Source organism: Dermacentor silvarum, chromosome 7 (genome assembly GCF_013339745.2).
Source record: "Dermacentor silvarum isolate Dsil-2018 chromosome 7, BIME_Dsil_1.4, whole genome shotgun sequence".
Lineage (NCBI taxonomy): Eukaryota > Metazoa > Arthropoda > Arachnida > Ixodida > Ixodidae > Dermacentor > Dermacentor silvarum.
In genome coordinates, this window is record NC_051160.1 from 53,801,108 (window position 1) to 53,827,824 (window position 26,717).

General features: G+C 45.1%; 3 protein-coding genes across 19 annotated transcripts in view; 2 read left to right on the forward strand and 1 right to left on the reverse strand.

Annotated features, from left to right (window-relative positions):
- The window catches only part of LOC119458861 (striatin-3-like), a 243,855-nt gene that overhangs the window by 148,624 nt on the left and 68,514 nt on the right, over window positions 1-26,717 (forward strand). The gene's annotated exons all lie outside the window — the stretch shown is intronic.
- Window positions 1-26,717, reverse strand: part of LOC119458038 (rRNA-processing protein FCF1 homolog) — a 151,436-nt gene that overhangs the window by 39,113 nt on the left and 85,606 nt on the right. The window lies entirely within an intron of this gene.
- LOC119458037 (retinoblastoma-like protein 1) overlaps window positions 1-26,717 on the forward strand; it is a 171,554-nt gene that overhangs the window by 28,015 nt on the left and 116,822 nt on the right. Inside the window, exon 15 of one of the 5 annotated variants that reach the window (XR_007467846.1) lies at window positions 50-2,841. Coding sequence is in view for 1 of the 5 variants with exons in the window: in XM_037719834.2 (XP_037575762.1) it covers window positions 50-232 (183 nt within the window). In the remaining 4 variants the exon portion in view is untranslated. Of the gene's footprint in view, window positions 1-49; window positions 4,295-26,717 lie in introns of those variants that run through there. The other 4 variants (XR_007467848.1, XR_007467847.1, XR_007467849.1 and 1 more) reach the window with 4 other exon arrangements.

The following is a 26,717-nucleotide window of genomic DNA, read 5'->3' on the forward strand; positions in this document are numbered from 1 at the left end:
TATGGTGCTCTAAAAGAGACTCAACCCTTCCTTTCTTCATTCATTGCAGGATCTCCTGAGGATCAATGAAACGGTTAGGACATGCGTAGATGTGGCGAGGAAGCGTATCTTTGACGGTGATGCCTTGGAGGACGAGCCATCTGCCAAGAAGCAGGTGTTCTTCAAGAAAATCGAGGCATTTGTGAGGGATCGCCAGGGTGTCCAAAACGGAGGTTGCAGCTCAGAAAAGTAGACGACTAGGAAGCAGGAGCAACCGCTCCTGCTTCTTTCGAGTGTTGAACTTTGAAGTTGTTGCTTCTGAGCCAGGGCTGGCACCCACGAATCACACACGAATCACCCTTGTTGCGAGCCTCGTGCGACATTCTTTTTTTATTTTCTTACGTAGTCTTAGTCAAAAGGTTTGGAGCCACTGCACACGTGACAAGATCTGTTGTCGGGTCACATACTGGTGCCTCGTGAAGAACACTTATTACTCATAAACCTTGGAGATTGACAGTCAAACTGGTACTCGTACTCTTGAGATTGCTCAAAGCAACAAACGTCACAGAAATTTGGCAACAGATTCTGCCATGGATGCAATGATCTTGGAACCTTTGGCAAGCACTGTACAAGGAGCACTACAGCATGTGCATGGCGGGACCAGCGTGTGGATGACCCTGCTGGAGGGGGGGATGTTTTTGTTGGCTCTGGAATGAGGGCTTGATGAGCATTCATGTGGCGTGCAGAAACCGTTGAGCTATATTTTTCTTTTTTGAATGAGGATCTTTGATAGGTACAAGGTAACCCGTGTGGTGTGTGTGTGTGGGTGCATTTGGAAGTTCGCAGTTTGGTGTACTGTCCGGTGTCTTTTTTGTTTGCTGTCAGGTGTTGTTTTGACTTCAGAATGAGGATCTGATAAGTATTCATGTCGCTCACGTGGTGTAGAGTATATAGCTTACTATTAAAGGGAACACCTAATTGGTTTTATACACCAGTTATAGTTTTACACCAGTTATATGGAACACCCATATAACTGGAACATGTTTAACTTCACAGGAAAGCAAGTGCTTGATGTGGTGTGCTTGGTAGATGTATATTGGTAAAAAATTGTTGCCAAGGTCTTCGTGTCAAAACTGAGCAATCGCTTGTGGAGGTAGGTCAAAGCATACGGCCGACAACGCTCTTGGCACTGCGCGAAGATAGCGAGCTTGTCGCAGCGCTGGACACACTGTCAGTCGTATACACTGATGCATTTGGTGCTGAATCACGCGAAATCTCTTGAAGGTGAAACCACCTCTGAAGGTTATCACCCAAGAGTACCGTCCCAGAATACTAATTTGGTGTTCACTTCGACAATTAACTTTTGCTGTACATCGCAGCCTGTGAGCATATGCGTGTGTGTGTGTTTTTGCATGCTACATCTCAGCAATGAGGACTCTTGTAGTTTTTGTGTTCCCCAGTGCCGTTGGTGAAGGGCCAAAGGAAAGGCCTTTCTTTGTCTTTTTTTTCTTTGTGCGAGCTGAGGTGGTGAAGGAACTAGAAAGCAGTGTTGCCTGAAATGCAGTTGCACTACTGACTCTTGAAGTGTTAATGCAGTGCATTTGTGCCACCATGCAAGCACGCAAAACTTTTCAGTTTGTACTGTTGTGCACAGGGCTACTGTTTATGACTTTGATCTCTTTGCATTTGCAATATGTGCTCGTTGTGCAATGTTACCTTCTTCCTGGTGGTGCGGTTGTTGGCTTTGTTATTCGGTGAATCTTCAAAAGATGCGGCCATTGATGATCATTTCAACATGCAAAGTTTTTATCATAATTAATTGAAATGCGCTGCTTGAGAGCTTCACCTTCCCCCACTTTTTTTTTAATGTTTAGTTTAGGACCCTGAAGTTTTTATTGTGCGTGCAGCCTTTTTCTGCACACAGAAAAATGTAAACTGGTGCAGCAGCACATTCTGCTACACATTTTGAGCCTGTATTTCTTGAGACTGGTGCCAGGCACATAGTTTCAGCAAATGGTTATGCGTAATGAACAGGCAGAGTTCAATTCTGCTGTTCGAATATGCCCCCTAAAGTATTAATTAAACGGTGTATTAGTGAAATGGGTAATTTATGATAGTATGGGCAATTAATGATTTTGATGTCTGCCATTGCTAAGAATCATGGGCACAAAAATTGTCATTTTTTTCTCGAATCCTCAATTTTTAACAATCAGACACTGCTATCTCCAGAATGCCCAGTATGAGAATATCAGACTGTTCTGAAGCATGCAGGACTGGAGTCGACTGTTGCTGTGTTCGAATAGGTGCAATCACTTTCATGTCTTATCATCCGTGATGCAGCTTACAGGCTGGTGCATTTTCGTGTGAAGAAGATGTTTGATCAATGCATTTCAAAGGAATGTACAATTTTGCTTTGCATGCAACAATGCTCTGCTGAGCTGTAATGATTAATTTTGGGTAGTTTGCTTTGAATGATTTAGTTTTTTCTGATCACATACTATTTGCCTAGTCATTTTTGCATCATCATGGACTCCTTTGGTTCACTCCGTTTCACCTTCATCCTGAGCGTGGACTAACACTCCACAGAAATTCCTGTGCTGGATGACCTGTCTGCCTTTGTTTTGATCATCTATGGTTTTCTAAAATTGTCACCCTGCGAGAGTTTCCAGAGCAGGTGATCGGTTCTTATGTGCCTGTCCAAAGCACTTGAATCGAGCTGCAGTATGAGAATATTGCAGATATTTGCAACAGTCTAAAATGCATGTCTTGCCCTTTTGTACAAAGTGCGAGAGTATGCATATCTGTGTCACAATTTTTGCCATGTGAGGAGTAGTAGTACAAAGGCAGGTGGGTTCGTGCAAGGTACTTTTATGTTTCAAGTTTGGCTGCACACACAGAATTTGTGCTGCATGTGACTCTTATGCTATGAAAACAAATCTTACAAGCCAACTACAACGAAATTTTTTACCGTGTGGAAAACCTAGTTTTCGATAGCGCAAGTATAGAGCGACCTCCATGATCTTAGGTTTGAAATATGAGCAGATGCGTCGAGAAAAACTAAAAAAAAAATGAAAAAGAAAGAAAAGAAGACAAAAAAAAGTCGCCATTATTGTTTGGAGTAACGCTTAACCCGGAATGTAGCTCTTCAGTATGACTTCAGTATGACGTCTGAGGGTCTGAGATTGGGTGGTGGCCATGGTGCACTGAAAAATCTTGAGACGAGATGCTGGGGGTGTACATAATAGACAGTGTTAGTTTAGCGTTCTTACGCTCCGCTTAGCTGCTGAGCGGCGGTAGCATGAAAGCGCATGCGTCCTCCGCTTAGCCGCAAGCTGGCTAGCGGAGCGAGAGAAATGGTCCGCTTACAAGCTCTCTAAGCGGAGCGTTGCTGCCCTCTTTCGCTAGCGAGGGTGGTCGATGCATGCTCCCTCTCTCGCGCTTGCCTCGAAGCACTTTGCATCGAGGTACTGGTCATGCGAGCGCGAATAACTTGTGTAATACACCTCCAACTGGTTCTTTAAGGAAATAAAGTGAACAGCACAGCTAACAAAAACGTCATCAGCGCATTGGCGTCAGAAAGGATTGGATTGGATTCGAAATGAAACCTCGCTGGCTATCACGTGGCATTCACCAAGTCGACGCTTCATTTTCCACTCGATAAAATGGACCGGTAACGCATTACAAGCACCCGTCCAAATAACAAATAAGTTATTCGTCTTTGTAAAAGTGACAAAGCGTTTTTTTATTTTGTTTCACTACGCCGAGTTTGGCCAGAGGGCGCTGCAACTACGAAAGGTCTGCTCCGCTACACACATAACTAAAACGTGAAAATCTCCTGCCGCTCCACTGTAGCTTAGCGGCGCAACTCTGAGTGGAGCGGACCGTAAAGACTCTCAACTAAAGCACACTAATGTCTGCTAACCACCAGGTGCACGTAATTTGCTTGAGGGCTATTTTAAGGCTGCAAATAAAAAAAAAATTCGAGAATTGCCAGTCCTGTAGCTTTGCCAAGATTCCTTCAGTACTGTATATACTACGATTTTATAATTAATTTTGCCTAAGTAAAATTTCATTGCAGTTGGCCTTTAAGACAGCTGTGGCATTCGCTGCCACGGGTTCGACAGTTCCTTCACGGGCAAGCAAAGTTGTGTTTGATATTTGCTTGTTTTGGCACAGTTTTATGGTGTGTGGTCTAAAGAGTTGCGATTTGCTTTACAACAGTCAGCTGCCTGTTTCCATTAGGTGCTTTGTCATCATTATGTGCTGGTGTAATTCACGTGTTGTTTGTGCTGTGAATAAAGGAGTAGATAAGTGCTCTGCCTTGCTATAGGATGTCTAAACACATGCGCTATCCATACAGGACAGGTGTGATGCAAATGTTCTTTCCTTTTGAATATGGCATACAAGTTCTGTGGAAGCTCGAAAGGTGGAGGAGCAAAAACTGCCAGAATGTTGCATGAATCTACAAAGGAAACCTGATACAGTTTTCTCAGAAGGAAAGCTTTGTTGTTGAATAATTCGTCCCAGTTAAGTATCAAACACAGATCCCTGCCCAGGGGAGCTTTTCTTCAAGTGATGGCTTGTCCCATAAATCAACTGGGCTATAAATACACCCCGGATCACGCAGAATTGTATTCTAGTGGATGCAAATTGCATTCCATTTTGAATTTTATTCACTGCCTTTTATGGGCAGTTCACGGAACAATAAACAGTACCTGGAAAACTATGTGCAACCTTTTTAACTTACAATTACTAATACCTTGCAAAGTGACATAAAAAATTTTCAATATCAAGTAAATGTTTGGTAGCACCAAAGGACACGGGGCCAATTGATTTGAATTTGCCAGAGGCGGAAAAAATACCTTGAAAAGCTGTGGTGGGTCTCCCCACATTTAACCGACCTCAAGCCACACTTGAGAACACAATGAACGAGGGACGCATGAATGGGTCTTTTGAAGACGTTTATTGCATTAAACATTTGTGGCAAGATTACAAACCAATTCATCGCATTGGACTATTCTTTCCCTGCAGTGATCTAGAACAGTCTTCACACATTCCTTGCAAATTTTTAGGGATGACAAACCTTTGCTACTGCAAGTCTGTGGTAAATGACATGGTACAGCTTAACTAATATGACAAAATGTTCATGAAAAGACATAAATTGCAGAAAAAGTGAACTATACTTTATGTAAGTATCAAGTCAATCGCAAGTTCACAAGAACAGGCGGAGGAAGTACGAATCAAACGCAGCCGAACGTGAAACGGTGTGCTAATAGGATATCTAGCAGGGGACCTGCAACTCTCTGAATTATACGCTAACTCTTTCATAATAGTTTATTAAAGTTTGGAAGCTGCATCACCCAACCTCCTTTCTAGCGCCTTCGATCGCACGAGTAGACGTTTGCAAAATGCCTGCAAGTGTGTCGGTGACCGTTTCCGACTCTCACTTCAGCAGTCGGAGTTCCTGAAAGCCACTAATAATGTGCTGGCTGGCACAGAAATTTTGAAAACGCAACTGCCGCCGACGATAAGGCGGCCGCGAGGGGAAGGCGTAGGTCTACATATACGGAGTGGTGATACGGCTGTCTTTTATCAAGGATTCTATCATACATTATTTATAAAGCGGCGCGCCACGTGCGTCGGCGTGGAGCTCCGAAGCGGTTGGCGGGCAGTCAGCGCCATCTGGCGGCGCTGGGGCGCGGCGAAAGGCGCCGTCCCGGCTGCGAGATGGTGCGTGTCCGGTACTCGGGCTCGGTGGAGAACAGCTCGCCCGGCATGTTCTGCCAGTCCAGCTCGTTGGGCAGCCGGTACCGGTGCTTGCACAGAAGCAGCAGTATGGGTAGCGGACGTGTGGCGGGATTGCCCTGCGGCGAGAGCCGGCAGAATTCTTTTGGCAACGAATGCAAATGTTCAGTCAAGATGAAGCGAGAGACGATACCGCTCCGAGGTGTCCATAACCGTCACATTTACTGAGCTTCCGTATGCGAGAAAATGACGCAAATGCGCAAGTCTGACGCCTTTGGACCGGTACGTGCCAGGACAACTATTGACAATATTAATTGTGTCGCATTTTAACGTAAAATGGACGTGTGGCACCTTGTGTGTATGACGAGACGGTCTTTTGAGGGATCGCCAGATGTTTGGGCGTAGGCCCGAGTACAAGTGGGTGCGAGAGAAAAAATCTGGGGGCTTTTGCTCCTTGAGTATCTGACTTTGCCTAGGTACTACGGCGGAGAACTTTCTTTACTCGTTTGGTATGCGTTTGTCCCTAGGCTAGCCGGCATGTGCGTTGCGTTGATGGCGCCGTCCACAAATTTTCCTCGTGTTGCTGCTAGGATGTTGCTGGCGTAGTGGAATGACGTGGATGTTTGTTAGATATTCAAGGAGCAAAAGCCCCCCATCTTCACAGATCGCTGTGAAGATGAGGCCCGCGCGGGCGCGCACCTTGTGCACGTCGCAGATCCCTGTCAAGATACGGCGCCTGCGCGGCCGCGCTGTAAGCAGCGCCGCCGCCGCCGGCGTAGAACGCCCCCCCCCCCCCTCCATCGCCTCCCCCCCGTGCCTCGCGCGCCACAGAAGAAGACCGCACGCTTCTGCCCCGTCTTTCTCCTTCGCGTGCGCGAGATTGAGCCGCGATCCTTGGCTGACCCTCGCAAGCTTTCACACGCACGTACAGCGTACGGCGCACGATGACGATGTTATCGTGTTAGGACTTTATACGGAACGTCACGGCGACGGCAGAAATGCGCTTGGAATGTCCATATAATTGCTATCGCAATAAAATCTTGCAGATCCCGTGCAGTGCGGGGACCGGTGTAAGCGAAGCTTTCGTGTCCACCGTCGCGGCCGACCGAGCGCGGGTGCATCCAGCCACCTCCGGCACAAGTTCTCTCTCCATTCCGCCGCCGCGGCCTGATGACGCCATTGCTGGCGCCAACCAATCGGCGCGCGGCCCACAATCGAACCACCACTGCCGACCACGGCGTCAAAACACGTACGCTACTAGCGTTGGACGCTACACACAAAGTTTCGCGCAGCAGTAGGTTGCTTTTAACCAGTCCAATCACCGACCGCAGCAATCAAAAGCCGTCCGGCTCCACAAAGAATGCTCACCTCTATGTCAAGGCAGCGCACGCTCTCAGGCACGAACTGCGGCCCGAAGAACACGCGTCTGGCGTTGCCCTGTGTGCACATGGTGCCTTGCACGAGCACGGCGCAGTCCACGTCTTCCTGCAACACGAAGCTGCGGGCGCGACCAAGGTACGGCAGCCGGCCATCCTCGACGTAGCGCCGCAGAGCGTCCGGGTCCACGCCCTGCACGCGAAACGAAAGAAGTCTTGCGTGTTGCAATCCTGCTTATAGTATTCTGAAATAGAGGAAGCCGACCGGTCTTTGAGCGTCAGTGATCTATACAGCGCGTGCGTCGTTTTCACAAGCGCTCTAACTTGCCGTTGCTTCGAGCGTTAGAGAGAAACACCGCACATGAGAGACCACCAGCTTCCGCATTCTATTTGACGCGAAAAAAGAAAAAGACTGCGCGATTTTTTTGGCGACTCTCAGTGACGCTCTCATGTAAGCGTGACCAAAACGTTAAGAAAATGGATAATTCACTTAATTATATACTATTTAGGAAACAATACTAGCCCAAGTTTCGCAAGGTGCCCAAGAGGCTACGGTTACCTGGGACACTAAATGGTTCTCCCCTAGTGACTGAAAATAAGTGTGGAACGTCATGCATAACAGACGTACAACTGAATAGGTCTGTCCGTGTATTTCGCTTATAACGAGGCCTCGGGGTGGTGATAGACCGGGAAGGGCTAGCCATCAGAGTAACGCCATGGCAGCGCTCTATATCTTCTGTGACGTCTTCTTCTGCTTACCTTCGCTATATGTAACGGACAGCAGCCACCATATCTCTCGAACGGATCGCGTGATAAGAGCTTCCGTGAAGGGACAGTGGCCAGTTTCAACCTCGACGAAGCTTAACGAATCTTGAAAAAAGCTGTTAAAAAGCTCCCCAAAATTCGCTACACCGACCTTGTGTTTATATGCGATGCTTGAACCAAAGTGAATGAATGAGGCACTGCGCTTACCATTTCATGATGATAATCATCATCATAACCATGATCATCATTCTAACTTAGACCGTTTCCAGTGATATCCAATCACACCTGTATTTCGCCAGCTTTATGCCTGCAAATTAATGCCATCGCATCACCTAACCCTCTCCTACCTCGGCTTCGTTTTCCTTCAATTGGAACCCGTTATGTATACTGATTGTCTTCTCTATGCAATGCTGGCAAATTTGAAATTAAATTGCGGGGTCTCCTGGAATTTCCTGAACTGCGGACTGAGCGACGCATTGGAGGACGGCACCGGCGTAATGGTGAGCTGGCGTTATTTACCGTGCAACTTAGATCTAAAAGTATACTACCGTTCTTGCATTTCTGCCCCCACCAAAATGCGGCCGCCGTGGCCGGGAATAGGCTAAATTTTTTAAATATAGGCACCGCTCAGCACTTCAGCCGGCCTTGTTCAGGGCAGTCGGACTCCGCTTCTTCCAGAACCAGCTGAGCATTTTAAGAAGGAGACGTCATTTAACAAAACAAACTGCGAACATAACCGCATCCCTTTATAAACGGCACGACGAAGGCCGATGGATTTACCAGTGCACACGCACCTCGAACTCCTCTCGCCCCTGCAGCAAGTCGAGGGCGATGCGCACGGCGACCCACTGCCACATGCGGTAAAGGATGCACGGCGAGGAACCGTCCCGGGCCACCAGCTTGTCCATTAGCGACATCGGCATCACGCATGCCTGGCGGGGAGAGAAAAAAAAAAAGACGCAGTTTTGACCGAAAGCCGAAGCATCGATTGGGATAGCGAAACAGCGGACAGCTATACGAAGTAAGAATAGTAGCTTTATCGGCTGTATAAACTTATTAACATAGGCATACTAACTAAATGAACACGCATGGTGTCACGCGCGCACAAGCAAACATGAACGCATCTCACTCGATGACCGCAGAAACTCGCTGTGAACACGCTGGAGTGAGGAAGCGCGGGCAAGCAGCAGCGAGCGCATTGACCTTCGTGCTGCGTCTCACATCAACGCGAACTAAGGAGCGAAAACACAGCGCATGGTGGAGTGTCATCTAAGGCTTTCGCCTTAATAATTCCAGGTCTTAGCATTTTAACAGGTGTATGTATACATACACTAGGTATACGCTCAGTTTCCTGCAAAATTTCACCGTCGACGCGTCTTCTGTCCACCTGTGGTGATCGTCGGACAGTCGCCTTCAAGCTCATGATTCACGACTTAGGCAAGTACACGTGATAAGAACGGGCTGGACGTTATCGTGGCTTTCCTTTCGTTTAGTCCGCCTTCCTGGTGTGTCTGGCAAGAGATGGCTGCCCCCATAGAAGCGCTGCTCTACACTGACGCCGCAAGGAAATCTTACGCTGCAAAGACGGAACTTCGGATCCCCCACAAAAAAAAAAAAAGAAAAAAAAAAAAAAGAAAGGGGGAATCGGGCAGACGTGTTTGCCTGTCCTTGTACTTCTTGTCTCCATCAAAATCGTTGAAGTATGTTCCAACCAACCTGCATTCAGTTCCTATGCACGCGGCCCGTGCCCCCACACAACTGACATCATGTAACCCGTACGCTGCATAATGGTGATGACCGACTTCGCTCGCATACTTACCTCACTGTTCACAGCAAAAAAGACGACAAAGAATGCACGCGTGCACAAGCGCTAGCAACTGAAAATTTTGTTTAGAAGAACAACGTTTTTTTCTACAGTGTTCTAACTTAATGAAATTTTAACAATTAGCATTATAATTGTGTCATTTTGGTGGTGAATTTGGGTTTTCGGTTGGCTTTTTTGCCCTTTTGCCGGTCCCCAAGCACCTGTACATTTTTTCCCTGGTTGCCGAAAATAAACAAATAAGCGAAACAAAAGGACATCGAGATAGATAAAACCAACCTCCGCGCACATACGCTCAAACCAAAGCAGTTGCAAACAAATCGATCTCGCACTCCAAAAGCGATATAAAGAGACTGACACGCAACCATCAAAGTATTCCTTTTTCCGATGCGGAACACCTATACGAGCTCACATGCTTTCCAATTTTTTGTCTCACTAATTGCACATGTGCGCTTAAAATATGTTTGCAGCCACACGATCTGCCTCAGGGCAGACAGATGTGAGCAAGGAGTACCTTTGAAGTTATTGTGGTGTCGCGACCGTTCAAACAGAACTCTAATCTGTAGAGTTTGCACTGACGTTATCGCGGCCGCCAGATGGAGCATTAGCACGGTAAGATGCCCCTTTATCTGACGCCTGCTTACCGCATTCGCCAGCAGCGCAGTTGAAGTGTGATTGAGGCCTGGATATGGCGCCCGTGACGTCACGTGAAAGCTATATCTACATACACAAGAAACTGGTATGGGATAAACAAAACGTAACAACAAAAGCGACAAACGAATTTCGGTGCTTGACCGCGCTTCGCCGACCACAAAAGTTAGCGCAGCAGCGATTTTGATAAAAAAAAATTCAGAGCCCTTCCACAACTGTGCTGATGGAAGCCAGCGAAGCTGTGACTGTGGCGGGTCTGCTGTAGTAAATATTGCCCCCGCGATGAGAATGGGCGTATACCGTCGTTGGGCATCACGCAACCAAACATGTCTATGATGAATGTTTCGATGCCTTTCGTAGGCGTTGCAGGGGGAACGTACACAGTCGCGATCACCGTACCGTCAAAGTGTTTTATTAAAGACGGATACGCCAATCGCGGCGCGCACACAAGCGCTAACGCGCTCACGTGGTCGCCAGGGTAACCTACGTCACGTAATAAAGAAGTAAACGTAAGATCCAGCGAAAACCGCGCTATAATGCACACTTTGTTACAATCCTAAGTTTGAAAACACCGCCAACCCGGCGTTTTGATACGGCTCCACGAGGTGGTGCGAGGTGCCTGAAATTGTTGTACACTACACTTCCGGTTTTCTACGGACGCAATCTCCTGGAGCCTAGCCTATAACAGCTTCGTTGTAAAAATGACATTTTGTCACATTTTCCTCACTGAGTGTTACATTCAGTGGTGTAGTGTGGTGGGGGTTGCAGGAGTAAGTAGACAATATATCCTTTGCTTCTCTGGAGGACACGTTAATTTTGTTGTTTCGCCGATCCCGTGCTCCAAGAACTTTTGCGGTTGAGGGTATACATGTCTCCTTTCTGTGCTGTATAAGCAATAGGAATCCTAACCAACTCGACCAGATCTCTACCGCGGGTACGTACCTCGATGTCGGTCTCGCAAATGACGTCGCAGACGGAGTTGGTCCTGTTGAGGAAGCCGATGATGCCGAGGGAGCCGGGCGCCACCAAGAAGTCGGTGAAGGAGCCTTCCGACGAGAAGAACTGGATCGAGTCGGCGTTGGCCAGCACCGGCAGCCGTCGGCGCGCAGTCTGCTGTTTGCCCTCGATCTGCAAGCACGCATCGCGATGATGACTTCGAGGGGAGGTCTACGCTGCAGGCTAGACTGGCACCACAGGTGTACGGGTGTTGATTAGGGGAGCTACCGATTTACACTTATAGTGATGCCAGCAGCCCTTGCCGCTTTCCCGCGTACTCGGGTTCAAGGGCAACCTTGACTGGATTACGAAGGCCGATGCCATTGAGAATTTGGGTGAATTTGGGTGATGTCACGCGTGAGTTCTCCGCTACTACGCTTTCTCACGTGACGCTCCCTCCTGTAGATCATCAATACAGAGTTGGCTCGGTGACCATCCTCAAGATTCCTACCCAACCCTTGCCGAGGATGGCATGAATTGAGCTGTTGCATGGTACCAGTTGACTACGCGCTGTCACAGATTAATTGAACCAACTTTTCCTCAAGTACAGCACGGCAGTACCCTCAAGCGCTTTGGTGGATCGGCTCTTCAACATTGCCAACGAAGTGCTGATGAAGAAATGACACTTAACATAGAACTCTTTCATGGGACTTTACTAAGTTGCAAATATCTATAGTGGACCATTGCAGAATCAGCAGTAAAGATATCTACTGTCAGCGTCATGTGAGTAACTTTATAGAAGCGCAGTACCCTGCTGCGCACTTGCCGAAGTATATATGTGTTGCCGACAAACACAAAGGTGGGGTTAGACCCAACGTGCGAACAAATTCGAGGAGCGTTTCTTTGGATCCGAACTTACCGTGAGGGAGTTTTAAATTGCTACTTTATTTCGTTTACCGACACGTCGAAAAAAAAAAATCAAATGTAACAACGACACGTTTGATAAATTCCTTTCGCAGGAACTTGAACGGGAACTTGTTTCAATAAAGGAGAGCGAAGGAACGTAAATTTCAAGATTTAATACGACCGTATTGCGATTTTTTTGGTGAATTTTAGCGAGACGCTGAGCTTCCAATCCCCACCTATTGCGTTTTCTTGAAGGCTATTTTCTTGCACCCATCATGCTTCTAAAAGTTACCCTTCTGTTACTTGAAGCGGTGAAGTGCCAACGGTGGCCAAAGAAAAAGAGGCTTAATTATGGATAAATATTGATGTTAAAGAGAATAATAAACCAAATTTCCCGTGCTTGATTTTTGCACCGAAACCTCATGGCCGGTATGCCACAATGACAATGCGAATTTCAAGGTATGTTTCTTATTGGGGCTGTTCTGGGCGAAGGAAGCGTTCTAGAAACTTGCTAGGGCTAATCCGATTATTGGCAATGTAGTCCTTTATCACTTAACAATGAACTAGGCAGGAAAAGCAGACACTTTGAAAGTCCATGTAAGATTAAAATGAACGAAAAGCAGAAGAGGCCCCGTTTATTTTAGTCACAACCATTTAAAGCCATCCGAAAATGAAGCCAAGGAAAGCATACGGAAAATTACCGGCGCTTTCAATTAAGATGTTTAGTAATGACATGGTAAAGGGAAAGGAAAGGAAACGAAAAAGCGACTTGCTGCAGGCGGAAGCCAACTCACAACAGCAAAAGGCAGCTGCCTCCCCCCCCCCCCCCCCTTCAAAAAAAAAAAAAAAAGCCAACTGTTTACCAGGTTTGCGGGAAGACGAGGTCATGTCTGCTGTTGTGGAAACGCAACCACCAGTATCGCGCGATCCAACGCAAGCGGCCACGTTGTCGCTACGACGGGACAGGAGCCGCGGGATACATGGCACAAAACGACGTGCCACAAAACCCTCCTGGTACCCCCCCCCCCTTCCCCCCTCCTCTTCTAGCGTGGTCAAATGCCGCACTCCTACCCCGACCCGAAAAAAAATTCCCTAGCTATGGGACTGCACCCACCCCCTTAAGCACGAGCAGCAGTAACTTGATTCCTCACTACAAAAATGAGGATCACGCGAAGTACACGTAAGTAGAGCTGCACGCTCTCATTACACACTATCAGTATAACCAGTCGTATACGGTTCAAGAAAAAGAAAAGAAAAATTAAAGGGAAGGAGTGAAGAAAATAAAAACGCGTTCACAGGCAAAGGCAGATATTAGCACATGCAGACAACTCACATTCATAACATTCGAACAACCATTACAGAATTCATTTTTTTTCTTAGACATGCAACCAAATTCCAAGTTACGAACGTAATTCGAGACATTACGCTGTGTAACATTTAATCATTATAGTTTGTTTCATTTGGTGGTACATTACCATGTTCGCAGTGTCTTGTGGCATAAGCTGACGTATTTTGACGCAAATTGGCAATTGTTCTAGTTTATTTGATCCATACTTTAGTTCATTTTGAAAGCGTTATATAAGCGCCAATCATAAATGTTTGTCAACTGTTTAAACGATACCTGTGTAGTAAGTTACTGCAGTGTGGGCAGATGAAAAATTGTAAATAATACGAAATATTCCATTTTGAATTCGAGTAATTTTATCCATGTTTGAACATGCACTTCTTCGTACGAGAAAACGTACGACTTTCTCGGCGTAAAATGAACGGAAAGTGAGGCCTTCATTTTCTTATGTAAATTGATGTGATAAGAAACATTTCCCCACCAAATAAATGTAGAGTCCTGAACTAACATTTGTCCAGTCTGAAAAAATTTAATGTGGCTGTTCAAGCCTGTGCTTCGAACGGTACACACCTTGACTATTCCGGAGAAGACGATGTGGATGGCTTGGTGCTTCTTCCCGGAAGACACAAGCTGCTTGCCCTTGTTGTACCTCCAGCAGTAAAGCTGTGAAATGAAAGAAAATTAAGAATTAACGACAAAGATCGCGCCTTGCTCACGCAAGCATTTATTTTGCTCAAAAACGCACCTCGTAAGGTAGCGTATCTATTAATTTTTTTTCCTTCGACCAAAAACGCATTGTCCGCGGAGATTAGCACCATTACATGCCATGTAGGTGCGCAGCGTCTGTGTTGGGGTGTATGTAACTGAGACAATTTAACGGCATGCAATACTGGAGGAACTACAGAATCGGTTCAGACGAGGCAGATGCTTAGATGATAATATGTTTGCACTAACTCAGTGCATAGAGATTTCAGTAGCTCAGAGAAGCCCTTTATGGATATCATTTATATATAATAAAGAAGCCTACGACAACATAGACAGGGAATCGTTATTGGATATTTTCAACCACAAAGGTGTAGATGACGTATACCTCGGCGTATACACAATTAAACGACGGGAAAAAATGCGGAGACTCCACTGGAGTTGTCTAAGTATGCGGAAGCACACCCCCAAATTTAATTTGGCCCACCTCCAAGTTTCAAGTTGGCCCAAGTTCAAATTTTAGTTTGGCCCACCCCCAAATTTTAAGTTGAATCACTCCCAAATTTCAAGTCGACCCACCCCAAAGTTAAGTTGGCCCACGTCCAAGTATAAAGTTGGCCCACCACCAATTTGAGCTGGCCCACACCCAAATTTGAGTTCGCCCACCCCAACTATAAGCTTCCCCACGCATTTTCTACAGAGCCCTATGTATCCATATGAGTAACCTCCGTGATAAAGTTTTTTGTTTAAATTGTTCCTTATCGCTTATAAAGCTGCCATTCATCTAAAGTTACGCTATTATTACGATTAAATGTCTTAAATTCGCTAATTACGCATTTTTCTGCAGATACAAGGCGTTACGTACACTTTTCGCGTGCATTTTCGGTTGACGGAGCTGGGGTACTCGCCTAAGAATGCTTACGCATTAAAAAGCTTACTCAAGCACCTAGCAACATAATCTAAAAATAAAGGGTTAGCATAGTGCAGCAATTATGTCAATAAATCATCCCACATCACGTTTGCAACTCCACGAACAGTACGAAGTTTGCAAACAAACCAGAACTCTCAAATGCCTATTAAATGACGTATACCACTGCGCGCGTGTTTCACGTACATTCGGTGGCGCGGCACATTCTTCCAAGAATGGCATCCTTCATTACCCTCTGTGCATTTTTGTGACTTACAGACAGACAGATACTATATAGATAAATAGAGAAAGAGGCACCTTCTTGAGGCGGGGCACGCTCTCGGCGGGCAGCCAGGGCACACTGAGCAGGAAGCTGACGGTGGTCTCGGGCACCGACACCGAGCTCGGAAGCCGGTTCAAGTCGCGGATCAGCTGCTCCAGGCGCTGGAAGGTTAAGCACGGTGTAAGCGACACGTCGTGGGCACGCTGTGTAGTTCACAATGACTGGATACAGCATCACGAAAATGCAGAGTGCTAGATAAACTAAGCGGTTCTTTAAATTATTTATATCCTGGGGTTTTACGTGCAAAGACCACAAAATGATTATGAGGCACGCCTTAGTGGGGGGACTTAACTTTATCCATAAACATGGTGGTTTACCGGCGCCGCAGTTCGCGCTCGAAATTAGTAATAGGCAAGACCTTTTTTTTTAGCAAATATTATGGATGCGCGAATGGTATTTTTTGAGACCTGATCGCATACAGAGCCAGAATCGAAGCGAATATGGAATGCTTCCGAATAGCTTTCGAATGATGAACAGCCGTTTTAACAATTTTTATAAAACGATGTTGACCCATTTAAATGTTACATTTATTCTAATGTTAGAAGTTTCCGTCACGACAAAGCACGTTATGAACCGGTGTTTATTAAAAGCACGAATGGAACATTAGGAACAAATAAGCAGTTAGTTCGCATGCACAGGACTCTTCGGAGTGTGCGAATGATCGCTGCATACTCTATAAAGCTTGCTTCCCTGAGAGACGGAGCTTGCTGCTTTACCTAAGGTCTCGAGTCTTATTCAACACTATGCCCGCGTGGATGACATTTTGCATAGCTTTGCTCTAATTTTATTTTTATTGGCGCACGGTTGACGCTATGAAATATTCAAAAAGCTATTAGAAAAGTATTCGTATTCGATTAGAAGACTGAATTGAATAGGACATTATTCGATTCGTCATTCGGAAGTGTCGGATATTAGCACACCCCTACGGCAAATATATCGAAACGGAGCATTTAAAGAACACCTCACTAATCTAAAACTGATTTAACGTCGCTTCTTAGTCACGCTCCCTTTAAGAGCGCATCTTCAGTGAACCGCACTGGCGGGAACAGAGGTAGCCGGTTGAAGCTTTGCAAATGGTGAGTGTGTGCGTAAATGTTTACGAACCTTTGAAATTGTGTCCGGTGAAATTATCACGCCCGCAGTTAAGAAAGTTGTAATGACCCTCGCATTGCACCCTGATCATCTTCGATGTGACGTTACTAAACGCTTTTATGAAAAAAAAATTAAGGATTGAGGCGAAAAAATGCAGATAGTGAGGTGAATGGAGCCAGTCTGGATACACTACAGTGAGACCGTTTAAGTGGATCTAAATCGAAGGGCGCGAACACTGACAAGGAGATGGAGCTAGAACTTTTTGTTTGGAATATACATACTGGGCAAACAACATTACTTTCGATTCCGTCCAGCCACGTGGGGTACATGGCATGATGTTGACAATGAATACGTGCTGCATAAAAGTTTTTTTCGAAGCTCAAAAGAAATCCCACAAATAAAGCGCCGCGCAACTGTAAAAAAAAAAAAAAAAAAAAAAACCGTGGCACTTTTTGCGGGTTTGGAAGAAACTTATGTCGGTGCGTATTGAGCAACAGAAAGCGGGTCGGAAATTTACACTTTTGACACAAATTGACACTTTTGGTCTGATTATAATATTTGAGAAGTTCATTCATTATTATTAAGCAATTATGTAATTAGGCGAAAGACAAAACAAATTGTCCGACTTGCTCTAAGCGACGGCAAACAACGGTAGCTTGGTTCTGTCCAGCTACGTGGTACTTGCATATTTTAAAATTTGGCACAACGAACGCGGGAAACATGGTATAAAGGTAGTGCTCATTACAAAAATATGAAATTTCTTCTTTTTCGGTGTAAATAAAACCCCAGACTTAAACATTATTGCGAGGAGCAGAGGTGTAAGTGATCACGTATTCTCAAGAGGCATGAAAAATATTGAAAGCGGGAAGATATATTCATCGTACTTTCAAGCATACGCCGTCCTCTACCAATTGGCAGTGAATCACGAACGGAGCACCAGAATCGCTATAAACGTCGTAGGTGTAGTCAATTAACATATGGAAACTTCGTGAATGGATCGTGCCTTAATGCTATCGCATTCTCAGCCATCAGACATGACTTTTGCAACAATTTCATGCATGTGTTCTATGTTACTCTTGCGGAACCATATATGAATTCAGTATAAATCTGCACATGTAACCACAATAGGGTGATAATTCGGCAGGCCTACGCATTTCTTTCACTCGTCAACAGGTATATCACTTGCGCAACTATTTTATTTCACGCATGTTTTCGATGTCATTCTTGGGGAACCTATATGAGTTCAGCGTAAGCGTGCACGTTTTATAACCATACGTGCGGTTCTTGAGGAACCTATATGAATTCAGCATAAGCCTGTACATTTAATAAGATTACGGTGAGGTTCTTGTGGAACCTGCATGATTTCAGCGTAATCCTGCCCATTGAATAGCAGTATACGGTGAGGTTTCGATGGGGCTGCGCATCCTCTCTCGCGCCGCTTACCGTTACGAGCTCGGTGTAGTGGTCCTGCTCGACCAGGCCGCTCTGTTGCAGGTCGTTGAGGGCAGACAGCGACGAGTTGAGGATGCGCCGCGCGATGAGCCGCGAACGGGCCACGCATTCAAGTTGCGGGTACCGCTGCTGGATGCGGATTATCTCCTTCAGCAGCTGCGCCGTTTTGTAGAAAAAAAAAACGTGAATCTATAGTCGGTGACAACCTAAGAATTTAGCACAAGTTCCGTCCACACAAACGCAGTGCACCTATACCTGCCCTTTACCTCTGAGAGAGAGCTCTCTGTAACTTTCAATACCATCTAAAACTTTTACTTTCAGTAACTTTCAGTAACATCAGATGTTACTTTCAGTAACATCTCAATAACTTTGCTCTGCTGATGTAGTAGATATGCTATAGGCGAACGGAAAATAAAAGCTCGTTGTTTCAGGATAAACTATTGACTTTCTTGGAAGGTACACTGGAGTGAGGATCAGCTACAAAATTTACCATGACGTACAGGTTTCATCCTATAAACGCCGTGACACCAAGAGGGATCTGTTGGGACAATAAATAAAGCCGTTTTAAACACGCAAAACCGCTTCACGTCTTTTGAAGCAAAGTTTTCCTACAAATGATGCCCGAATTCTGATTCTCTAAGTATAGACTCTGCACTTGTGTGTGCCCCAGGTGTCACTCATAAGTTCGAGACGTACAACGTTTTTCCATGTACACTGTAATAGTGCCTTTGAAGTGGAAATTGCAAAACCAGTGTCGAGCAGACACCATTTACTGTCTTGTTTATATCAAGTACAATGTATTGCATGTGCGATACGTTACGTTGTGCTCAATGCACCGTTATTGATACATACCGCAGTTGTACGCGTGCTTACGGGCGAATAACTTTTCGTGTGATCTATGCAAATTGTGTGCGAGTTGGGTAACATGCATATAACCTTTCTTAGGTTATTGCCGGCTATTCCAGCATTAAGATAACGCGTCCCCTTACGCCTAACAAGAAACTCAGAACTGGGCAGAGCATACCAATTTAGAACAATCTATGTCTCACAAATAAATAATTGATCAATTAAAGCTGGTAAATTACTACTACGAATCGGGAGTTCATATATGCATCCTTACGCCTTCGTAATTTTCACATAAACGTCAGCAAAACGGAGATAATTACCATGGCATTTACGGTTAAGGAATACGCATTGGTCTAGCTCATTGCGTTTGTCTATTCTCGAGTACATTTCTTGTTTGTTTCTCGAGCCAAGCGATTTTGTTCTAATGCGTTATAGTACGTAATACGTTTAAAAAAAATACCGTGTTCAGCTATGTAATATGTGAAATTACGTGAAACGAAAATTTTGGTAGTTGTTCTTTTTAGTCTTGTATTGTGGAGTATGTTAACTATCTTGTTTACCGTGTACTTTGCAAATTTAAATGTTTTGTGTGTTTTTCTTTAGAAAAACAGCGTCGTGGCAACTCCGCGCTGCCGATTCTTGTAACCGTAGGTGGCAGAATGTTTTTCAAGCTGCGTTCGCCGCCCCCCCCCCCCCCCCTTTTTTTTTTGTTTCCCCGCCTCCTTCAACCTGTCGGAAATAAAGCTAAACTTCAAACTTGAAAATTATGCAGATACACACGCACATGTTGGCATCTAGGTGAAGCGCGGAATTCAAAGCTATGAAACTATATGCGATGTATATATTTAATTGTCTTTATTGTCACCCTATGCAATGTGTAATCTCAGGTAATGCTTATGTGTATTCATCTCACAGATTAGTTTAACCACTACTTTAATAAGTTTATTAAAATTAAAAAAACGTTTCTGAAAATTTAGAATTTTTTACGTAACTTGATTAGAAGTGAGCTATTTAGTAAATTATATACGGTGTAGTAAATAGACATAAAATAATGTTGATGATCCGAGTTAACAGTGCTACAAGAATGAATGCTCCACACTGATTTGAGCCAAAGTTATAACATGTAAGACTTTTTTCAAGTAAGTGACACCCAGGAAATGTAGGTACTTTTCAAACAGTTCTGTAACGATATTTGTTTATATTGTCACGTACGAGTTTGTACCGCGGTGGACAAAATGACGTTGGTTGGCGAAGAAGAGGCTGAAGTGTCTCGGAGCTCGATAGATGGTGTTACCCTGGCCACGGAGCTACAACCTTCTAACTGCATATATTGTAAATACATATATTTTCTCCCCGTAACAATATTATAGGCCTGCTGCACTGTCTAAGTGTCTACATTGCTGGCAAAAAATTAATTGCGATAGGATAAGTAGAACCTGAGAGATCATTACTCCAAAACTGTGGCACCACCAGAAATGCTGCTTTGAGAAAACGAAGAAAACCATTTCAGGACATGTTCGTGGTGATTATGGCAAATAATTAATGAAGGATGATGCAGGGATTCAATCAAGCAAGAATAAATGCTCTACACTAAGGTAAATCAAAACAATGCGAAAACATATTTTTGCCGATTTTCTGCTTCAAAGAGAAAGGTTTTTATTTATATTTTATTTATTTATATACAATACCTACAGCGCCCTCTAGGGCATTATTGTAGGGGGGAACATCAGAAATAAATCACAAGACATATACTATAAGTTAGGCAAATGATGCAGCATATAAATCATCTAAATACCTATGCACTATTTCAATAAAAAAGCAAAAACAAAAACTAATATACAGTAAATATTACTATACAGTACTAATATTCAGTAAAAAGCAAGAACAAAACTAATATACAAAGATGAACAAGCATGTCACGCACAGACAAAAGAAGAACATCTAAATATAGCGATCTCGGCTAACATCGTTGGGAATAATCAACAAAAGGGATAAAACATGCAAGAACAAGCAATATTGCACTCATATTAACACGTGGTTCTGTAAAGCCGTTAGAAAGTATGTGGGAGGGGCAGTAGCAATTTGCGCAGGTAGACCGTTCCAGTCGTGCACGGTTCGTGGAAAAAAGCTGTATTTGAATGCGTTTATTCGGCAACTGTATTCGCGTGCCTTTAGTGGGTGGTCAGTGCGGGCGGAAATGTAGCTGGGCTCCTTTATGTATTTCTCTTTTTGGATGCCAGTGTTATTGTTTAGAACATTATAAAAGAAAGAGAGTCTGAGGTATTTTCGCCGGTTTTCAAGTAACGGCCATCCCAACTTGTCGCGCAAACCAGAAGACCTCTTTTGAAAATTATAGTCGCCAGATACGAATCTGGCAGCCCGTTTTTGGACGCGCTCAAGTTCTTCAACGTTGAGCTTTGTATGCGGGTCCCAGGCGGCGCAAGCGTACTCGAGTATAGGACGAACACTTGAAATATATAAAGTTTCCTTTAGCTTAACGGGAGCATCCTTAAAGTTACGTCGGAGGAAGTTTAATGTGCGGCTGGCTTTCGCTGCGATATAGTTGACATGTGTATTCCAAGATAAATCAGTGGAAAAAATGACTCCTAAGTACTTATAAGTTGAGACAGCAGATATTTCTGTGCTACCAAGGAAGTAGTCTGCTTGAAGGAATTGTTTCTTTTTCGTAAACCGGACCAGATTACATTTCGAGAGATTCAGCGCCATATTCCATTTTTGGCACCAAGAGTACACGGAGTTGAGGTCATGCTGTAGTGTAACTGCATCTGCTTCAGAGGATATGGTGCGGTAGACACAGCAGTCGTCAGCGTAAAGTCGAACGGTACTTGAAATGTAGTCACTAAGATCGTTTATAAATATCAAAAAAAGAAGAGGGCCTAGAACCGACCCTTGCGGAACACCAGAGGTCACACCCACACTTACTGAACTAATACCGTCACAAACTACGCACTGTTTTCTTTCCATGAGGTACGCTTCAATCCAGGTTAGGAGTGTAGTAGGAATATTCAAAAGTGAAAGCTTCTGCAGTAATAGGTCGTGATCAACTAAATCGAAGGCTTTCCGAAAATCTAGAAAAATACAATCAACCTGACCGGCAGAGTTTAAGGAAGCGGAAATATCATGGGTAAATTCTACAAGCTGTGTTTCACATGAGAAACCTGACCTAAATCCATGTTGTGTTGGACAGAAAAAATTATTGTTTTGTAGATGGCTGATTAACTGAGTATAAATGACATGTTCTAGTATTTTGCACGACACGCTCGTCAAAGATATAGGCCTATAGTTGCATGTTTTACTTCTATCACCACTCTTATGTATGGGAACAACATTGGCACTTTTCCAGTCATGAGGAAGTTCACCACTCTCTAAAGATTTTTGAAACAACTCAACTAGATACGGGGCAACAGAAGCAGCACAATTTTTCAGAATGTAATTTGAGATGTTGTCTGGCCCCGGAGCAGATGTAAGTTTAACTTTCTGTAATAACAGCATAATTCCCCGTTGAGAAATTTCTATATCATCCATTCTTGTCAGGTTGCTTGAAGTTTGGAAGGGAGCGTGTCTTGTTTTTTGACTGGAAAACACCGATTGGAAATAGAGATTGAAACAGTTCGCTTTTCCGCTTGGATCCTTGCCATAATCAACTCCATCTAGTATCTCAGGTAAAGTGACACCGGTGTTTTTGTTGCTTTTAACATATTTCCAGACTTCCTTCGGGTTTGTCTTTAATCTCTGCCCTAGTGTGCTTAAGTATGCCATTTTTGCTTTCCGTATTTCCTTGGATAGGTTTTTGGTTTGTTTTTTCATCTCCGAGTACAGATTTAGTGCCGGCGAATCACAGTATCTACGAAAGAGGCTTTTCCGTCGGTTGACCATCACTCGCAGCTGCCTATTCATCCAACGCTTATCATCACGACGCTTAGCTGAAATGAAGCGGGACGGGATGAACGTGTGTGTCAGAGATAAGATTTTAGTTTTAAACAAGTTCCAGAAGGAATCAACATTCATAGACGGTCCGTGTGAAAGAAACTCGGGAAAAAACGCATCAAGTTCCGATGATAACGACGCATAATCCCCTTTTTCGTAAAGATAGACTTTGCGGGGTTGCGTGTGCTGCCGCTTCATAACTTTATACGATAATTGTGCTAGAACCACATCATGGTCGCTTATGCCTGGCAGTGTTATTACAGAGGACACTAAGTTGGGGTCATTGCAAAAAAATAAGTCTAGCACATTAGCGCTGGTAGCGCCCAATCTCGTAGGTGTTTCAACAAACTGGAATAATGAATGCGCATTGATCATTTCACGGAACGCAGTATACAGAAGGGATGAATTGCAAATTACTGGTTGGTAAGACGACCATTCCACGCTAGGCATATTAAAGTCTCCGGCAAGGATAATGTATGTTGCGTGTAAAGTTAATAATGCGTTGCTAAGTTGAAAAAATGATACTGGACTGGTGGAACCGGGAGGCCTATAAAAAGAACCAACTGCCAATGAAGTACCATCGCCCAGCAGTACCCTGCACCAGACTGCTTCACAGGAATCACCGTCTATGTTAACCGAAACGCTTTTCAAACTGCTATGAACAAGGATGAATACACCACCACCACGCGCATTGCGATCCTTCCGGTATGTGGTATAGGATGAAGGAAATATTTCACTATCGGTCATGTTGCTGTCCAGCCATGACTCTGTTCCAATTACCACATGTGCATTTGTCATTTCTAAGAGGGAGAGGAACTGATCAGTTTTGTTTTTTAAACTGCGACAATTAATGACAATGCAAACAAGGCCACTTTTAGTAACAGTTCGTGGGTTAGCTGAAGGGCATGGTGATGGCTATTCGTCTACACATGTTATACAGCCTGATTCAGTGTTGTACATGAAAGTTTTTTTATCCAGGTGTAGTTTATTAAAGCGCAGTTTCGGTTTTCCTCCGCGCTCTTTAGCAAACTGTATGAGCCTTTTTCTTTGTTCCCGAACATTGGGCGAATAGTCCTCGCTAATTGCCCAGTCTGTATCCTTTAGTTTTGCGGCATTTGAAAGGATTCGGTTCTTATCCTTAAAAGACAAGAATTTCACAATCAGGGGCCTCTTCTTGTCGGGCGCATATCGGCCTAGTCTATGCGCTCTTTCAATGGTCGCAGCGTCAACAGATATACTTAACTTCTCAGAACAAAAGAGATAATGTTTCTCTCAGACTGTTCCCATGATTCGTTTACATTGTCAAGGATGCCGTAGAAAATTAGGTTGTTTCTACGTGACTGGTTCTCCAAGTCATCGTGTGATGACTGTAGTGACGTGCACGCGGCAGCAAGTTTTTCGGTAGTTTTCGATAATCGTTCTACCTCATGCGTTAGTGGGAGGACCAATGACACATTATCTTCAACGAGCTTGACTTTGTCGGTAAGTTTTGTTAGCTTATCTTCGAGCGCCTTTTGTTCAAGCCGAATGGAACGAAGTTCTTCCAGTATCACGGACTGCTGCTGCTGTATCGTTGGTATTTTCATAATAGTATCGAACATCTGCTTTTCCTGTTCAGGGGACAAAGGCCCCGGGTTTAGTTCTACGTCTCCCGCAAGCAAAAGCAATCTCAGAAAAAAAAATTTGTATCCTGAACAGATCGTGGTCACATCGTATAGCAGGCGTAAAAACATGCACACGGCCAAGTTGGGATCCGGCGCCGACTTCCTAAACGGTTTACCATTGACAGAAAGGTAAGAGTAACAAACCTGAAGAAAAACATGATGTAAGCGTCTAGCTGCCATGTCGGCGCCAGATCCCGGAGTGGGTGGGTACAACAGCTGCTTATGAAGGTCACGCATGTGTAGAGGGTCCCAGGGTTGCCAGTCGATGAAGCGTTCGAGCGCCGGTAGCGCTGTCAAGTCCAGCGGAGAAGCGTCGCTTGAAAAAGCCAGGCCAGCAGGGCAGACTTGCTCGGTAGACGCGACACCATTTAGCGCCAGGAACGTTGACATCGCGGCAGCATCGAGAACTGCCATCATTTGCAGCACCTGAAGAAAAACATGATGTAAGCGTCTAGCTGCCATGTCGGCGCCAGATCCCGGAGTGGGTGGGTACAACAGCTGCTTATGAAGGTCACGCATGTGTAGAGGGTCCCAGGGTTGCCAGTCGATGAAGCGTTCGAGCGCCGGTAGCGCTGTCAAGTCCAGCGGAGAAGCGTCGCTTGAAAAAGCCAGGCCAGCAGGGCAGACTTGCTCGGTAGACGCGACACCATTTAGCGCCAGGAACGTTGACATCGCGGCAGCATCGAGAACTGCCATCATTTGCAGCACCTGAAGAAAAACATGATGTAAGCGTCTAGCTGCCATGTCGGCGCCAGATCCCGGAGTGGGTGGGTACAACAGCTGCTTATGAAGGTCACGCATGTGTAGAGGGTCCCAGGGTTGCCAGTCGATGAAGCGTTCGAGCGCCGGTAGCGCTGTCAAGTCCAGCGGAGAAGCGTCGCTTGAAAAAGCCAGGCCAGCAGGGCAGACTTGCTCGGTAGACGCGACACCATTTAGCGCCAGGAACGTTGACATCGCGGCAGCATCGAGAACTGCCATCATTTGCAGCACCTGAAGAAAAACATGATGTAAGCGTCTAGCTGCCATGTCGGCGCCAGATCCCTTAATCCTTAATATTAACAATCCAGATCCCTTTGCCCTTAATATATGGCAGAAACCATCGTATAGATTGTGAAGTCAGCGATAGCTTTCTTACATCACTTGGACCTGCTGGTAATTCAATCTGTTGAAGCCTTCCGCGGGTTACTGGAGCACATTAGAGTTTTAACCGTGCGACAATTAAATTAAGTACCGCAACCCAATCCGTCCGGCCAAATGGGGAATGTCCAAGGCAGATGATCATCTCGTCATCGCATGGCTGTTACGTCGCAATGCTAGAGCTTTCTGTGGTTACCTATCTTTCGCATTATTTACGTGGAAATTTACTCGCACGGAGTCCTATCAATTTATATGTATAGTGCAGGAGGCATATATCTGTTTATTATGCTTGGGACTATACGGCATATTGTACTGTGATTGGCGCACCCACCTCTAGCTTGTTGGTGTTGGCCTCGTCGCGCATGAAGACCGTCACCTGGTCGCTAACTTGTGCAGCGGCGACGCTCTTGACCACTTCTTCCTCGGAGTTGATGAAGGCGACGGCCATGTCGTACATGCGGAACACGCGCTGGTTGATCGCCTGGTCCAGCCAGAGGAGCCCCGCCTCCGATATTATCTGCACGTCGTTTAGCGTACCGTATAGTCTCCCTGCTTCCCAATCCCGCGCGATGCACGAATGTTCACAGCCGTTCTCAAAGTCCTACAGCGTCAATGCTTTATTATCACGCTCGTGGAAATACTGTGCGGAGCCTCGTAAGAGTGGATAGTCGCAGTGTCGTTGTGCAGTGGCATAGCCACTAATTTTTGTCGGCGGAGGGGGGGAGGGGAGCAGGTGCTTGACTGGAGAGGGGGAGAGAGCTGGGCAGGTCGCATGCTAACACAGAAATTTCGGGGGGGGGGGCACGGGCCTGGTATGCCACCCCCCCTGGTGACAGCGAACTAGAATACTCTACCCTGGCTACGCCACGATCATTGTGTGACATTAAGGGAGAAAAGGAACTTAGGAATGGTTGAGTCTTGCTAACACGGGATTCGGGACCTATTGCCTTCTTTTTAGCAAAAAATATGAGCTTTGGGTATTAATTTCAAACCCCTATTCCCTTTGTTTTGACTCACTCTGAACCTGAAATGGAGTTTTGCAGGGACTGGTTTTTCGCGCGACTTTCAGTTTTTCCGTTCATTTGATATAGAAGAAACGAA